General features: G+C 40.9%; 1 protein-coding gene and 1 long non-coding RNA gene across 8 annotated transcripts in view; one reads left to right on the top strand and one right to left on the bottom strand.

The window, feature by feature from the left end:
• ppfia4 (PTPRF interacting protein alpha 4) overlaps positions 1-16,645 on the bottom strand; it is a 57,683-nt gene that overhangs the window by 8,176 nt on the left and 32,862 nt on the right. For 4 of the 7 annotated variants that reach the window (XM_044349494.1, XM_044349493.1, XM_044349496.1 and 1 more), the window contains exons 3-17: positions 11,989-12,090; positions 11,668-11,832; positions 8,213-8,287; positions 7,470-7,541; positions 5,880-6,101; positions 5,447-5,581; positions 4,542-4,676; positions 4,310-4,393; positions 3,410-3,541; positions 3,208-3,270; positions 2,027-2,118; positions 1,775-1,904; positions 1,046-1,242; positions 201-429; positions 73-108 (exon numbers count right to left, since the gene is read on the bottom strand). In XM_044349494.1, coding sequence (XP_044205429.1) covers positions 73-108; positions 201-429; positions 1,046-1,242; positions 1,775-1,904; positions 2,027-2,118; positions 3,208-3,270; positions 3,410-3,541; positions 4,310-4,393; positions 4,542-4,676; positions 5,447-5,581; positions 5,880-6,101; positions 7,470-7,541; positions 8,213-8,287; positions 11,668-11,832; positions 11,989-12,090 — 1,869 coding nt within the window. The remainder of the gene's footprint in view (positions 1-72; positions 109-200; positions 430-1,045; positions 1,243-1,774; positions 1,905-2,026; positions 2,119-3,207; positions 3,271-3,409; positions 3,542-4,309; positions 4,394-4,541; positions 4,677-5,446; positions 5,582-5,879; positions 6,102-7,469; positions 7,542-8,212; positions 8,288-11,667; positions 11,833-11,988; positions 12,091-16,645) is intronic. The other 3 variants (XM_044349495.1, XM_044349498.1, XM_044349499.1) reach the window with 1 other exon arrangement.
• On the top strand, positions 6,018-9,109 carry LOC122981017. Its single transcript, XR_006403143.1, has 3 exons — positions 6,018-6,103; positions 6,347-6,431; positions 8,820-9,109. It is a non-coding gene; the product is annotated as an uncharacterized LOC122981017 (long non-coding RNA).

Below are 16,645 nucleotides of genomic sequence, written 5' to 3'. Positions count from 1 at the left end.
ACTCGGCTCAGTCACGAAAGCCACAACGGGACAGGGGAGCAGTACAATTTTTACTTGTGTTTGCAAACTTACTGCAACTTTCCTGCGGTGTTTCCTCAAGTCGCTCGGCTATTAGACAAACAAAACAACTCACAGTTACAAAAGAAGCTACGCACATTTTTTGCGATTAACATACTGCTGTTTGTATGTGTCCGACAGACCAGAGTCATGATGCCTAGATGGTGGCTGGTGTTGCGTGCGTGGTGTTTAGGTGTTGAGTGGCCGCTGGTGGGCGGCGAGGAGGATGATGCCAAGGATTGGGCAGTGGCGGAGGTGGGCAGGGCCCTGGGTCGAAGCGTCACGTTGAGACCGTCCATGCTGCCGCTGTTCACGCGAGACTCAATCTCGTCAGAACGCAGGTCTGCTGACTCTCTCTCCACCTGGATCATCCTGCACACACACACACACACACACACACACACACACACACACACATACAGCATGTAATACTGAGCCCCTACATTGCTTACAATGATGATCTTCTGTGTGTGTAAAAAGCTGAAAATTACTTCTTTTTTATTAAAAATATATTAAAAAGTTGCAATCTGGTTAATAAAAATAGCATTTTTATTACTTTGAGGGAATCTGGCTTATAATCAGGAGCAATTTTGCATTTTCTCTCCAGAAGCATACTGTGAGGTGTCACAAGAGGACCTTGTTTACTGTAAACTGCAGTAAATAATGTCCTCTTCCAGCAGAAAACAGAACAGAAATGAAGGTCTCTATCTACATGTTATCATTTCTCTTTCCAATGCCACTATCAGATTCTGGTACAACCTGTCTGGCCACAGGCCTTCATGCACCGCATTAACAAGAGGAAGTAGCAGCACCTTCATTTACCGTAGTATCTTCAAAATAGTTCGTTGTAATTATTTGTTGCATTATCTTTAATAGTTTGTTCCCCTCTTATCTGTATCTTGTTCCTCACCGCTGCACTGACTCAATTTCCCCATGGGGATCACGAAACTGTCATGCGCTGTAATCTAATGTGCCTGTGATTTGTCACCTTATCTCTTCATTGATAGCGTCAAGCTGCTCCTGCAGCATGAGAGCGAGAGTCTGAGCATCTGATTGGCCGCTGGGGGAAAGCAGCGCCGAGCTAACGTCGTCATCCAGGTCTGACTCTGCCTCGATGTCGCTGCCGAGGAGGTGGCTGACGCTCCCACGCAGTGATGTGTAGTCCTGTTCGAACACCGCGCACACCTGGACACAATAGACACACATTAGCTTTCACATTATGTAGACACAGTTCACATGTTAAATAAAATACACACTTTTATCCTTTTTCAATCGTAAATGAATGTACATATGGAATACAATACATGGGAAAATCCTGATTATATGCATACATGTAAAAATACAATGTGACATTTATAGTGTAGTTTGTAGGTGGCCAGTTATGAGAAGAAATGGATGAACAGGGAACTTACATCAGACAGCATGTCCATTTCAGCAGGTGAAAGAGAGACAGAGACAGAGAAGTTAGTAGAGAATGGTAAGTTAGGCATGAAGATCACTGCATGAAACCCACTGGGCCTTATTATACAACAGCCAAGCACTGACACTTATTAGCAAAGCAGACATGAGCTTGGATAAAGCATTGATAAGGAGCTGTATGTGGTTAGAAGAAAGCTGACACGTGATCTTGTGATCTGTAAGTTGGCCATCCCGCTTAGTGTATGTGTATGTGAGGAATTGTGAGAGCGTTTTGGCCTGATAAACACATTATTAGCACCTTGTTTGGGTCATCTCGTAGCGCTGACAGTCTGCCCTTCTGTGCCCGCCTGATCACAGTTGTGCTGTAGTGGCCATCTTGGCCCTCCACCACAGAGTAGCGAAGGTCGCTGGAACTACCCAGGTGAGACCTGAGATTATATACAAACAGAACACCATCATCAATAATGTATACACTCTAGTGTTATCTTAGAGTAGGAATTTCAGAGACAGAGCGAGAGAATGTGTGGGGGAGGTGTATGTCATTGCATACCGAGGGTGAGTTCCATCTCCAAACGCCCCGCTGCGGCGTTTCAAATGGTCAATCTCATTTCTCAGCTTCTCAATCTCTCCAATCAGCCGTTCCTGTGAGAGCGAGGGGGGTTATAGGTAGTGATGAAACACATATTCAGAATTGTCACTTAAGTGAAAGAAGCACTACTACTATGAAAGTACTCCATTACAAGTAAAAGTAAGGAGTAAAAGTAAAGTCCAGGATTCCAAATTTTACTTAAATGAAAGTGCAGAAATATTATCAGTAAAATGTACTTAAGAGTAAGTAAAAGTTGCCTATACAGAAGAATGGCCATTTGAATATTAGTTAATCATTACTTATGTATTAATGGATTAGTTTTACATTTTGGGAAATACACTAATGGGCTTGAATGAGAAGACTGTCGGTTCTGTATGAAGCTACAGCCAGCAGCCAGTTAGCTTAGCTTAGCATAAAGAAAACAGAGGAAACAGCTAGCCTGCCCCTGTCCAAAGCTAACAAACACATCATATCTTGTTTTTTAATCTGTACAAAAAGTGTAAAAATGACAATTTGTGGTTTTGCAAGGAGTTATGTGCTGGACTGGGAGACTCTCGACAGGGGCAATGACCTGCAAGATGAGGGTCATGTGACCAAAGGGGATACCCAAGCTAGTACTAAGTACTATGCTATGTTTCCTACTGGCTGTGCAAGCTATAATGTTATCTAAGAAACCACGCTGACCGTGGGTTTATTTCATTTAAAAAAGGTAGTAATGGATACATTTCAGTAGGTATAACTATTAAAAACTGATAACTGATGCCTCATGTGATCATGTGACCCTCATCATACAGGCCACAGACATTAACTCTCCTTAATAGTCATAGCAAGGCCAAGAACAGACTGTGTATATATCTTGGCAGGAAGTAGTGACTTCTATGAGTCTTGTTGTTACAATGGGGTTGCTAAGCAACCAGCTGGGATGACGCAAGGTAACTAGTATAGCTGTAAAATAAATGTAGTGAGATAAAACATACAACTCTCTGAAATATAGTGGAGTAGAAATACAAAGTAGCATAAAATGGAAATATTCAAGTACAGATATTAGTTACATTCCATCGATGATTATGGGGTCTATTAGCTGGGAGTGAGGACATGGCAGCGTTTTCCGTGGTTATGTGATTGATTTAAAGCTTACTGACCCTGGTGTGGTGGAACTCTTCAAGCTGTTTCTGGCAGTTCTCGAGGTCTTGAATGAGGGAGTTCTAGACAAAAAAGTCAGAAGACCGTGTCAAAACAAATCTGTGCTCTAAGTAGAGCATGTGTTGTGCTGTATATTAATTTGTTTTGTGAGGCAATATCAGCTGCTGCTGAGATGAATGTGTGTGTGTGTTCAGGCCTTGCCTTGTCCTCCAGTGCAGCCATGCGTTCTTTCAAATGAAGCTGCAGTCTTTCATTGGACTCAGTGAGCAGACGATCCACGGTGTCAGATAAACGCTTGTTGTGCTCCTCATTCATTTTCTCCCTCTGACGAGCCTGATGATAGAGAGAGAGAACCAGACGGGGGGGAATGACATCATCAAATTTTGTCTTTGACACAGACTCCATTTGTGTGTATTTATGCATGCAGCTAATCAAGCATCTCTGCATGGATTAAAGGATGAAGTGTGTATTTAGCCCAAGATCACCAGCTGCCAGATACACAGTAGGTCTTGAATCTCACAGCTGGAATGATTTAATTACAGTCATTTAAGAGGTGATGACAAAAGGGTTAAATGCCTTCTCTTAAATGAGAAGGGCTGTGCTTAATATGTATACTACAGTAATTTCATTAAAGTGAATTACAGTAACACAGACACACACAAACACACATCTGCATCCTCAGAGAGCTCCTCCAACTAAATATAGTCATGAGATCTCACAGAGAAAGAGAGAAATTAGCCTTGCATGAATTATTCAGTCTAAAGATAGCAGCCAATCAGTCTTTTGGCGGAGGGGGGGGAGGGAGGGAGAATGTGTTGCAGGAAAGATATGTGGATTTGGTACAAATTCATGCAACAGTGCACCAGAAAAAAAGATGTGTGTGTGTGTGTCCTGTGTGTTTGTGTATGTACTGTACAGTACGTGTATGCATGAGGGAGCACAGAGCCAAGAGTTGAGGCGTCCAATTAATGTGAAGCATCAGTCCACATACACACACACACACACACACATGCACGCATACACACACATACACACATCATAGTGAGAGGTCAGAGAGACCCTGCAGGGCTGGTGCACACACACACACACACACACACACACCCTTCCCAGCTCTTGGTTCTTCTCCTCCAGTTGTGACTCCAGCTGTCTGAGCCTCTCCTCGACGTTGCCATGACGCTCTTCGGCCTGCAGAGGGAGACACTTATATAAGTACAACTGCCTCTATAAGCTCCATAACTATATAGTATGTCTGCCTGCTGCTATATTACTCTTATTTTATTCTTTGCTGTGGTTTCAACCACTGTGTGTGTGTGTGTGTTGGTGTGTGTGTTACCTTGGAGAGCGCTGCTACTCTCTGTGCCAGTTCAGCTTCCACCTCTGGCAGGGTCTCAGCCTTCCTCATGGTCTGAGCCAGCCTCTGCTCTGCCATCTCCAGCATCTCCTGCAGCTGGCGCACCTTCTCCTCACTCTGACACACACACACACACACACACACACACACACACACACACACACACACACACACACACGCACGCACATACTCGGTGAGCAGCAAGGATATGACACATGGGCACAAATGGAGGATGTTCTTGTTGCTTGCTGGTATTCCCCACGTAGAGCTGAACTCAGATTCACCTTGAACTACACATGAACCTTTGAGGAGGATGTTTCTAGACATCACTCACCCCATGGAAAATTCTTCAACATCTTAAATACACTGAAATAAAACCCACTTGATTACTCAATTCACTATCTTGGCTTTATTGTGGTTAACATGGTTGGGGCATGAAATATTAAAATGTGGCAAGAGAGAAAGAGAGAGCACATTAGCCTGAATCTATAACTCATATGTCACCTTGCATCAAGATACATTTGCCATTTTTAGTGTAACTCGGCAACACATTAGGATTGTAACACATTCAAGGAAGCCTTAACATTCAGAATAATGACACAGCACATTTATAAATAATGATTTAGTCATTCATGTCAGGTTTCATTGCCTGACTTGTGACAGAGCAGTTCACTGTGTTGTTGCGTTTGTTGTTTTTCAGACTCTATGCTTAAATTCAGCTTAGTTTAATGTAACAAAGGGTAACATTAAGCGAGGCAGCCATCATTCATTTCAAGTTACCTTTTTTAAACAATTATCACAAAGTATTTTGAATAATAATGATGGCTCATTATGTACACTGCTATCTTTTAAACCCTGTATAGCTAGTGTTGTTGTGTGTATGTTACCTGTCTGTGCAGGGAGTCCTTTGTGGCCAGTTCATTCTCCAATTTGTCGTTGAGGTCGTGGATGTGTGTTGTTTCCCGCTGGGCAGCCAGGTAGCGTTTCTCTAGCGTTGTTATCCTCTCCTCCATATCCTCTCTCTGTGGGTGCAGGAAAAACAGCAACAACAGGAAAAGTGTGTGAAAAGCAGAAAAGGTTACACCAGTGTGCCTGGTGAGGCCCAAAGCCAGAACCTAGAGTGTTGCTAATTATGATAATTTCAAAAATTTCATAATATAGCAATATGTTAAAATTGGCCACTATCAACTACAAAACTACAGCAAAATGCAACTTTTTTAGCTTTTCACTTAAAAAGCTTTTTTGCCCGCTGTTTTGCTTTCCACTGTGCTTGCTCCATAACAAAAGCACATTTATCTTTACTACATCCTTTACTCTCACCTCTCTTTGTTCCCTCTGTTGTTTGATTGACAGCTCCTCGCTGCGACTCAGTTCTCTGCGTGCATTTGTGAGCTCAGCCTCAAGCTCGGCCATGCGGGCGTTAAGCGTGGCGGAGTGCTCGCGGCTCTGGGCCAGTTCCTTATTGGTCCTGTCCAGCAGCTCTTGGAGCTCAGACACCCTGCTGCTGTCATCGTGAGCGTCTATGGAGCCGTTGGGCAGTCTCTGTAAGGTGGACACACACAATTAATGGATATGTAGATACATTCTCACAAAAAAATCTGCATTACATAGATTTTACACATACAAATGTACATGCTATGGGTGGATGGTGATGAGAGTTGTTGGAGAGCTGATAAAGTTGGATGACCTAGAAAATAAAGTGTTGGAATTTTTTGCATATGGGGATGGATTGTGTGAGGTTAGGCTGCCATGTTGTTGTTTTGATGTTGTTTCTTTTCTCTTCACAGCTCAAAGTGAAGTTAATTCCAGGGCCTTAATTAAACAAACCTTCAGGGACACCCATTCAGACAGGCAACACAGTGGGCAGCCAAAGTTAGTAGGACCCCCCTCCACTCCCTCATGTTCCCATTTTGCCTGCTCATGAATACCTTACAGAAATATATACACACAAAAACTGGGGGAAATAGGCCTAAATGGTCTGAGGCTGTGTAATAAAACGCACCTGGTGATTTGCAATTGTGCATAATTCCAGTTTAGCCATAGAAAACTCTCATTAGCTTCACTCCCGGGGACTTTGAAAATAGTATTGTACACCCCCATCTGACTGACAATATGTAGCACTAATCGGGTACGACATGGCCATTAGCTATTATTGGTTTGGGCTTCTCTTCCTGCTGAAAGAGCACACTCTGTCATTGTAGTTTTAAGGAGTTTAGAGTAAAAACATCCCCTAAATGGCACCGGCTGTTACATCATGGGGACGGTGACTGTTGGCAGTGGGGAAACGTAGATGGATGGATCCTGACAGAGTGTGTGTTTGGACAGTTCACACTTTGCACTTTTCCTCTTAACGCTCTATAGCCAATTCTCTCTTCATCTTCTCCTTCTCGCTCTCTGTGGTCATTCTTTGATACAGTTATCTGCCTGCTTTCATCCTCTCTTAACTCGATTTTTTCAAGTTTAATTATTCCTTTAATAAAAATATATTGACACTTTTGCTTTCTCCAGGAATGAAATAAATGGATCTTAAACGGTTTTTCCTTGGGTAAGGGGAGTTCCATCTAAATACAAACCGTTTCTGATGTTTAATCACTGGGAGGTTTGTTACTCCCTGCAGACGGACACAGACACAGTTGCATAATATGCGCTCATTTCAGGGCTGGCCTTAAACCAGGGAGGACAGAGCTCAAACAGAGAGTTAGAGCAGCTAACATATTATAACTATCAGAAAGGTAAAGGAGAATTTACCTGCCATGCATACTGTATGTGTGTGTGAGCAGATGTGTTAATGTGTGGAAGAAAGACAGAAAGGAGATGCAAAGAAAGTGACCAACAGCCAGACAGACAAATATTATAGGCAGACATAAAATAAAGCACAGAGCAGAAAAACAATCACACAGCCAGGAAGACCTTCCATGTAGGTTTGGATCCATCTGTTCGCTCCACTGAGTCATTGTCCTTCCTTTGTTTCACCATGTTCAACTGCAGTGTAGATTAAAAAGAAAAAAAAGCAACAACAAAAAAACAGCATGAGCAAACTCACACATTTACTATGTTCTCTTTTCTCTTAGTGAATCCAAGAACAAAACTCAGCCTCCCAAAGGAAAGCCTATCTCTCCGGCTGCCAGCCAGCTACAGACATCAAGCTCTCTCGTATTTTACATAACTAAAAATATGAAATATACTCAGAATAGAGGAGGAGATGGGTTTGCTTCAGTAAGTGTCTGCTCCTCTAATAAAACTGTGAGATCAGTGCAACTTAACAGCTTTAACTTGATATCTTATATAACCAGCTGCTTTAACTGAGCCTGCTGTGAATATTTAGCATAATTTTATCTTTAGAATCATTTCTTTAATGACATTTTCAAATAGATGAAGGTGAGTTTGTATGTGCCAGTGTGCATGTGTGTGTGTGTGTGTGTGTTTGAACAGAGGGGCTGAGAAGACAGAGCCTCTCACCCAGTGTGACACTTGAAGCGTATATCAGATTAGACTGGAGGCTTCAACAGATGTTTGCTAGGGACTGAACAGATGTTTCACTTACAAATAATCACACATAGGAACACACGCACACACGCACATGCACACACACACACACACACACACACACACACACACACACACACACACATACACACATTCGTACACCCCACCTCTTGTGTGGTAGCTGCTAGCTGTCCCTCCAGGGTGGCCACCCTCTCCAGAGCCACCCGAAGCCTCTCACGCACCTGACAAACACACCAAGAACACACAGTGTGGATAATTTAGGAAGAGATTTTAAACCTGGCAAAGGCTTATTTACTTCAAATGAAGGGAAAAACATGTATTTTATAATAGCTAAAATAATAAAAAATTCTCATATCTGCTGTCATAAAAATATTGTATCATTTCATCTTTTTTTTGATCTGTTCCTACTCCTCCTTAATTTGCTGTTGCTTCTATTTGCTATTAATGAAAACTCAACACTCTTTCCATTTGTTTCATATTAAAAGCCTTTCATTATTCACGGTGCATAAAGCCTTTAGGCTGAAACTACTACAGGAAGTGCTGAGGTTCATTAATCGAAGCTTTAAGAATATGGCTGGCGATTTTCTATATTTTTCTTATTGTAAACCTCTTGACTTTGTACTACACTGTAAATTTCTCAAAGAACTTCAGTACAAAGTCAAGAGGCTGTGATATTGTTACGCGCTCCCCCCTGCTGGTTATAATGTGCATCTCGTCTGAATCTAATGAGTGTTCTGTGCTTTTTCCCTTCAGGTGTACCTGGTCTGGCCTGATTGGGGAAAACCTATAGAGGGGGCTTGGCTCATTCTCTTTTTCCTCCTGGCCTCAGCAGCAGCATTCTGAGATGTGACCAGTTTGAATTAATTCCTTTCTTTTGTTAATTCTTTGTTATTATGGGTCTGGTAGTCCTGTTTTCATAGATTTATTTCTGTTAGGTTTAATTCTGGGTGGCTTTCCTTCCTTTTTTTAAATTTTGGCCCGCCCATCATTCTTCTGTTACCACTTATTTTAAATAAAAGAAGTAATGAAAATAAAAATGATTGTTTTTTCTGCTACTCCTTGGCTTTTTGAATTATGTAATTAACCTCTCTTACAAAGAGCCTTTTTTGGGGGTCATACGGGTATGTAAGCACAACGAGCTAGCGAAGCTCTGTAAACGGAACGGTGTTCCCACGCATGTGCAGTGGCACCTACCTTACAAGAAACTACGTTTTTAAAAAAAAAATGCAATCACACTCTTTGTGGCGAAGGAACAGGTCACTCAGTGCAGCAGAGTGGCTCACTGGCATTTAACAGTTTTGGGACAACAACAGAGGCTGATATATCAGACTTTGGATACATGCACAATACTTGTAAGTAGGACCAATTCATTGTTGGTTTGGCTCTGCACATTTGATTTGTTGACAATAAGAAAAATACAGAAAATCGCCAATAAGATGAGAGAACAAACAGGAAACTAGAAAAGGCAATTTCTGAGGAAATTGTGGTGTGAATGCTGGCTGTTGAAAGGCTGATGCTAAACTGGATTGCTGGCTTTAATTTGGATGAAGGAGTATGAATGAGTTGGAAAAGTGGGAAATGGTTGAGTCAGATTAGGAAATCTCAATCAGCTGTGTTGAATATTTTCAAAAAGTACAAATGGGACTTAAAAGTTGAATGAAACTCCTAATGTATGAAAGATGTGGAACATTTTAAGATTTGAATGGAGTATGAATCAGCAGATAAGAATTGAAATTACATGAAAAAGCAGCTGAAGCAGTATGAATAGTTGGAAAAGTAGGAAAGGGATGAAGGATGCAAAATATAAAGTAAGCAATGAAAGAAGTTCTAGAAGTTTTAGAGCAAGGACTTAAATGACCTTAAGTGTACTGAGGAGTTGAAGTTTCCTTTAATTGTATTTGTTGGAATAAAGAAAAAAACATCAGCTGAGGTCTAAGCCCTGACAAGAGCTGAACTATAAGCACTGTGATCAGTGATTGTTGGGAGATTTTGAAAAAACAAGCCTCATCCTGAGCTTCCTGTTAAGATACAGTTACTCTATTGGGGCTTTTATTTTGAAAGACAGCCTGAGTTCCCTGTTAAGATACAATTGCTTTCTGGGGCTTTTATTTTAAAAAACTAGATCCATCCCTAGTATTCTGTTAACATACAGTGACCTTTGGAGGTTTTCCTATTATAATAGTTACCATCTTGGGCTTTTATTTTGAAAATCGGAAATGACACTGTGTGTGTGTGTGTGTGTGTGTGTGTGTGTGTGTGTGTGTGTGTGTGTGTGTGTGAAGTGTGTAGACTGAGTATTTAACTGTCAAATTAGCCAATCACAGACAGGTGTGTCAGTTTCTGCCGAGACTGAGGTTGCATCTGAAATTCCGTACTAACATGCTACTTAGTATGCTAAAACAGTATGTGAGATATTTTAGTATGTCCGAAACATTAGTATGAAACCAATAGTAAGGGAATTGCATATAAATCATAATAAAATACAATGCAATGCAGTAGTGACGACAACAACAACACCATAACAGACAATGTCAGTGACCAAAGCAGCTCTGGTGTAAAGTCAATAATGCTTCAATTTAAGTGTAAGTATGAGGTTTCACTTTGCTAGGTAATAGCAAGTAATATATTTTTTTAATTAGTATTGCACATGTTGGTAGAGGTGAGGTTGGCCTGGGCTACCATGGTTACATGTCTCCAACCTCAGCTCAATGCCTCTGAAAAGATACACACTATTGTTTATTTACACAAAAGTATGTTGAATGATAGAACACATAATGAGTATGTAGTGCATAGTATGAGATTTTGGGCGCAGCATGAATCACAGGTTGCTATGGTGACAGGTCCCCTCTGTGCCAGGGGTGACACCAGCACCCATATTCATATCCATTGGAATATTCAGCCCCTATGCCAAAATTAGTCGAAAAATCAGTTTGAGCGACCAAAGACTTCGCTGGCAAGACTGATGTATGATATATGTCTGTATGATTTAAAATAAAGGAGCTGTGCCAGGTTAAAAGTCACCATCATCTCTGTTTTTGACACAGAGCTCAATGAGACTTTTATACAGCACTCTCTGCATTTTAGTCCTATTTCCATTGAAGTAACATTGGATGAGAGAGGATGAATTTGTCTACATTTGGATGTATAAATTGTGCTTGTAGAGTGGAAGCTGTGGGAGTCGGATAATTATGTGTTGAAGATTTTTGATAAAATTTGAAGGCCTGGACCCAGATGCATGATGTCACTTTGTGATACTTTATAAAAGTATAAAAGGTAGAAAGAAGAAAAGTCATAGCATTAATGTCCTTAGAGAGCTGAACATTTTGATATTTGAATGGTTTCTGTAGCTAAAAGTATGCAGAAGTAGTAGTCAAGCAAAAGACGTACGGAAGAATAATAAAACTTAAACAATAGTGTGAAAGCTTTCACCCTAATTATAATTGATCAGGATTAATTAGTGTGTGAGAATAACAATTCTGTTAAAAAGACAAACTTTTTTAACATGAAAATACTATGTTGTGAAGTTACCATATGAGGCAATTTATTTGTTAGAACAGACTGTAGTCCTTATATGTGTGTGTAGGCGTTTGTGTGTGTCCACCTTTTCATCCAGAGCCTTGTGGTGTTCAAACAGTGACTTCAGAGCTTTGAGGACCTCCACCTCGCTGGAGACTCCAGATGGAGGGGGTGCCTGTCTCTTCACCACTGTCATCCTCAGACTGCGTTCGTGACGAGATACCAGACACTCCAGGTGCTCCAACAGCAGCTAAAGCACACACACACACACAAATACAAGCATTCGCAATGGAAGAGAATACTCATTTCCAGCATCGAAACATTGTTTGTTTTCATCAACATCACGACACACTTGCACTTGCACTTGCATGTGCACAAGCTCACTCACACACACACACACACATACCCTGGTGTTGTTCCTTTCAGCTTTCAGTTCAGATATTTCCTCCTCTTTCTCAAGCAGCTGCTCCCGGCATATGTTCAGCTCTTTCGTCAGGGTGGCAAACTCCTACACAACACACACAAAACACCCATGCAGAGGTTAATACTTTATCACTGAAAGTGGGAAAGTGAGCACAAATCGCATGGTGCAAACACATGTGGGTGTGGCTGACCAGCTTCTGCAATTTTGGTGACCAGGGGCACAAGCACACTCCTTGCATTGAGCAGCACTCAGTGAGTACATTGGAGGAGGAATACTTTATCAGCAGGTGAAGTTGGGGCAGTATTAAATAGTCTAGACAGTCCAGTCCAGCTTCTCCTAAAAGAAAACTTGTCCAAGAGATGCTGTTTGGGAAATGTTTTCTGTGCACCTGCGATAAGAGGTGGTCAGAGCTGGTGGAAATATAAAAGCGCATTTCCATGACAAACTAGGGACCAAAATTGCACCGTCCTATCTGATCTGCATAAACACAACCTCAGCTGCACCAACCTGCCCACCTCACTGCCCACCTCTCTGACTTTTTGTAAACCATACATGTGTAGCAGCAAGCACAACAGGAAGTGATATATAAGCTTTATTAATTATATGATGAGGTTTAAAAGAATGTCTAAACATACAGTATATTTTGATGGTCAGATCAATGCTGCTTTCATTACATTGTTTAAAAAAACAAATACAGTTAAATTGCTGTGTGACAACAATGAGAACTGGGCATCTTATTATTTTTAACAAGCAGACACATTCAAGAAATATAGCTCCCAATGATGGTAGGACTTAAATTAAGACCAGATTATTCGAAATAAATTCTTGTATTTCACTTGAGAGCTATTGGATTTATTGATGCTCATTTGTCACACTCCTCGATGTTGACAGACGTCTATGCACTTCACTGAAGCTTTTAAGCACTTGCAGCACTCCAGATGTCCTTTGTACAGTAGCCACATTTGAAAAGCTTGACTGATGAATGACTTTAAGTCAGACCGCAATGGTTTCTGGTGGGTTGGGTGTTGGGTGGGAAGCAATTTTCAGTGTAGCATTCAGTCACTTTATGCAAACTTGTGGCACAGCACAGGAACAGATGCGCCTCTAAGATGTTATTGAACTCTTGGACAATAACATACTAACATGGAGTAATTTTGGCAACAAAGTAACATCAAATAATTGTATTCATGCATTGTAGGCATGAATACATAATGCTATGAGGCATTATGGAACAAGGACTTCCTAAGATTTGAAGGGAGAGTTCACCCAAACATGACAATTAAATCTCTCTCTGTACCTCCCCCATGTCAGCTGGAAAACCACAAACACACCAGCCAAGCAAAGCTTAACTTAGTTAAGCACAAAGACTGGAAACAAATGGAAACAGCTACCCTGGCTCACTAATTAAGTCCTTATATCTTGTTTTTTAATGAGTGAACTTTAGAGGTGCTAGTAGGTGGATTTTGTTATCTTTGAAAAGAGCCAGGCTAGCTGTTTCTCAGCATTTCTAGTCTTTGTGCTAAACACAGCTAATTGGCTGCTGGCTACATCTTCATATGTACCATAGGTATTGATTTTCTCATCTAACTTTCACAAGAAAGTGAATTTTGAACTATTCTTTGAAGCTCAATGAGACAAAAATGTGTCTGCTATGGTACATATGGGAAAACTACCCTTCAGTACAGAAATGCACTTCTCCTGTACCTCCTGTCGAGTGTGCAGTGTGTTACTTCATGTAACTCCATCACAGTTTCTCCCAGACGATTCAAGATTGATTCAAGACAGCTCCACAAACAACAACATATTGCAAATGTGATGGACATTTAACTCTCTTGTGGAGCAAGAGTTGGCTCCATTAACTTTAATAGTTTGGGAGAAGAAGGCTGTGATGGAACTGCAGCGCTTACCTGCTGTGTGTTTGGTTTTTATAGTGTATAATATATAAACTTTAATGGCTTTTCACCTGGCAGTAGTAGTAGTCGTTTAAAAATCATAGCTGTCAAATGTGTGTGAAGACATTATGACATATTACTGCATGAAAACACAGTGATAATAGTTGGCTACAAACCAATAATGCCATTAGGATTATAGAAAGACTTTTATGCAGTCTTATACTCCATGAAGTAGTGAAGATGACCCTTAAGATTGTGTGCATAATTAGAGTTTAAATAGGAGAGTATTTGAATATGTTGTCTTTGTATTAGTAAGCTTTTCTGTGATTGACAATGTACTACACATGATTTCTTTAACTGAATATCTGATCCTACCCACCCAGCTGCAAAGAAATATTAATAAATCTTTATGGACATTGCATTGTCAGATGTCTTTTGCTGAAAATGATACGTTTCACCTTTTCTGGTCTGGGATTATAAAGTCTCTACATCCTGTCCTGCTCAGATAAATCATAGCAGTGTCAATTGATCCTCACACAAGTCTCTTCAGATCAGTGGGAGAAAAAGTGAAATGTCAGAACCTGCTCTTGTACTTCTAGTATTTCAGTATCCATCTCTAATGTCTCTTCACTGGACCCAAGTGCAGTGAACACACACCACTTCTGAGTTCAAAAACTTTATATTTCTTTTCTTTTTTCAGGTCAACAGAAAACAAGAAAATCTACTGCCAGGATGGGCAGGTACACTAACTGGACTGGCCACAGACAAAGGCACTGAACTGACTAAACAAGGTATAAATGGTGAGCATGGCTGATTAGGCTGATCAGTCAAAGGAAACTATGGGCCATCAGTCCCCGCCAGCGGGATTCCTGCCCTCTGGCGCAGATATTGGGGAAAGCCCAGGATAATTTTCATGTCAGAGGGCTGGCCCCATACTTAAACCACTTGCCCATATGATTTTCCATTCTGTCTGCCATCGACTAGTTTAACACAAGATGAGAAGCCAACATTATTGCAGTTACAGTGTACAACAGAGAATGAGCCAGTGACTCACACAGTGTCTGCTGGAAGTTGATGTTTTAATATTTTCTGTGGTTTGATCACATTGCAGAGATTGGGTGGCTGTTTGTTTACTGGAGTGTGTGTACACCTGTGTGTACACATGAGAATGTGTGGTCCTGTTTTTGTGAGTGTCTGCATGTTGTTTGAACATCTCTTGATGCTTTGTTGGCATTTCCTGTAAGCTTGGCTTTATTCCAAACCAATACCCAGAGGCTTATGCTTTCTCTCCTTGTCTCAAACACACACACGATTTTAAAGTCTTGGTGCTCCCTGTAGCTGTGACACTGCAGACTCAGTCTGATGTTTCTAACAGAAAAATTGGGCGTAACTAAGAGATGTTTCTTTAAAGTTCAGATCTGGAATATTCCATGTTGTCGCTGTTAAACTATAGCAACGAGGCATTGCCTGCTAGGACAGCAACATGCCTGTCAATTATCTGGGCCTGTCAGCAAGGCCGGTGTGACTGAAGTATGAAGTATGAAGAGTGTCTTCAATCATGAGAAATGCATAAATGTCCCCATTGTAGGGCAAGACAGATTCTGTTCTGTGTCATATATGTCAATATGTTATGAATATTCCCTCTACTCTGGACCTCTGGATAGGACACAGACAGTCCTTTTAATATCATGCTGATATCATATAATATAGTTGAGTAGCTACAACAGAACGTATGTTGCCATATGATATGATAAATGAAAACTTTTAGTATGAAAAGGTCACTGGGCATAAATACAATGCTAACACAAAGTTATTGTCGGGTGATTATAAAATATTAGAGTGAGGTTAGAAATTTCACACAAAATTGTAAAGTATGTTAAGTTCACTGTTAATTGCTTATATGTTTCCTGCTGAGTAATATATGTGACACATCTCCTGTAGCATAATCAATAACTAATTTCAGAAAATGGTCAAAAAAAGTGACAGAAGTATTAATGCAGATTTCCTTATTTTTAAGATGATAGACTGAGTATGTATCCTCAGATATCTGACAAGCGCTTGAAGTGAATAATAATCTTTTTTTGTTGGAATCCTTTTTTTGTTGGGGAACTGAAATTTTACATTTCAAATAAAGTTATGTCTGCACATGATGTCTCTGCTCTTCCCCACAGCACACACTGCTGTATCACGCCTCCATGAACCTGGAGTCTAAAGCCCTGTGTGATATTTATTGAACAGACACACCAGTCTAGAAGCATAAATGCATCATAAATGCATCTAAGTTGGCCCTGTGCTTTTAATAACCATACAGATGAGATATAAAAACAACATTACATCAAGTGGGACAGGCAAAAAACACTCACAGTCTTGCTGAGCTGAGATGTCAATAATGATCATCTAAATCAAGGGATTCAGATCTGAGAAAAACACAAACACACTCAAACTCTTAGATTCTTGGATTTCTGTTGACCCTGCCTGTCACGCTGCTATTGAGAAACAAGACGGTGGAGTGGGAGGGAGCGACTGAGGAGGGAAGAGAGATGGAAGGAGCAAAGGGAGGAGAGGAGAAAATGGGTCAGCTTGTTTGATTTACTTTCCCTTACTCCACAGGGGCGCACGGTGCATCAATAGACAGGAGCTCAGCCCAAATCCACCAACAGATGTTAGAGCTCACTGTCTCTTTCAATCACGGCAAAACCGCTCAACAGGACACTTCTCGCTCTCTCTTGCTCATCTCTCTGCCTTTT

Source organism: Thunnus albacares, chromosome 4 (genome assembly GCF_914725855.1).
Source record: "Thunnus albacares chromosome 4, fThuAlb1.1, whole genome shotgun sequence".
Lineage (NCBI taxonomy): Eukaryota > Metazoa > Chordata > Actinopteri > Scombriformes > Scombridae > Thunnus > Thunnus albacares.
Note: the sequence above shows the minus strand (reverse complement) of the source record. Positions and strands in the feature narration are given on the sequence as shown.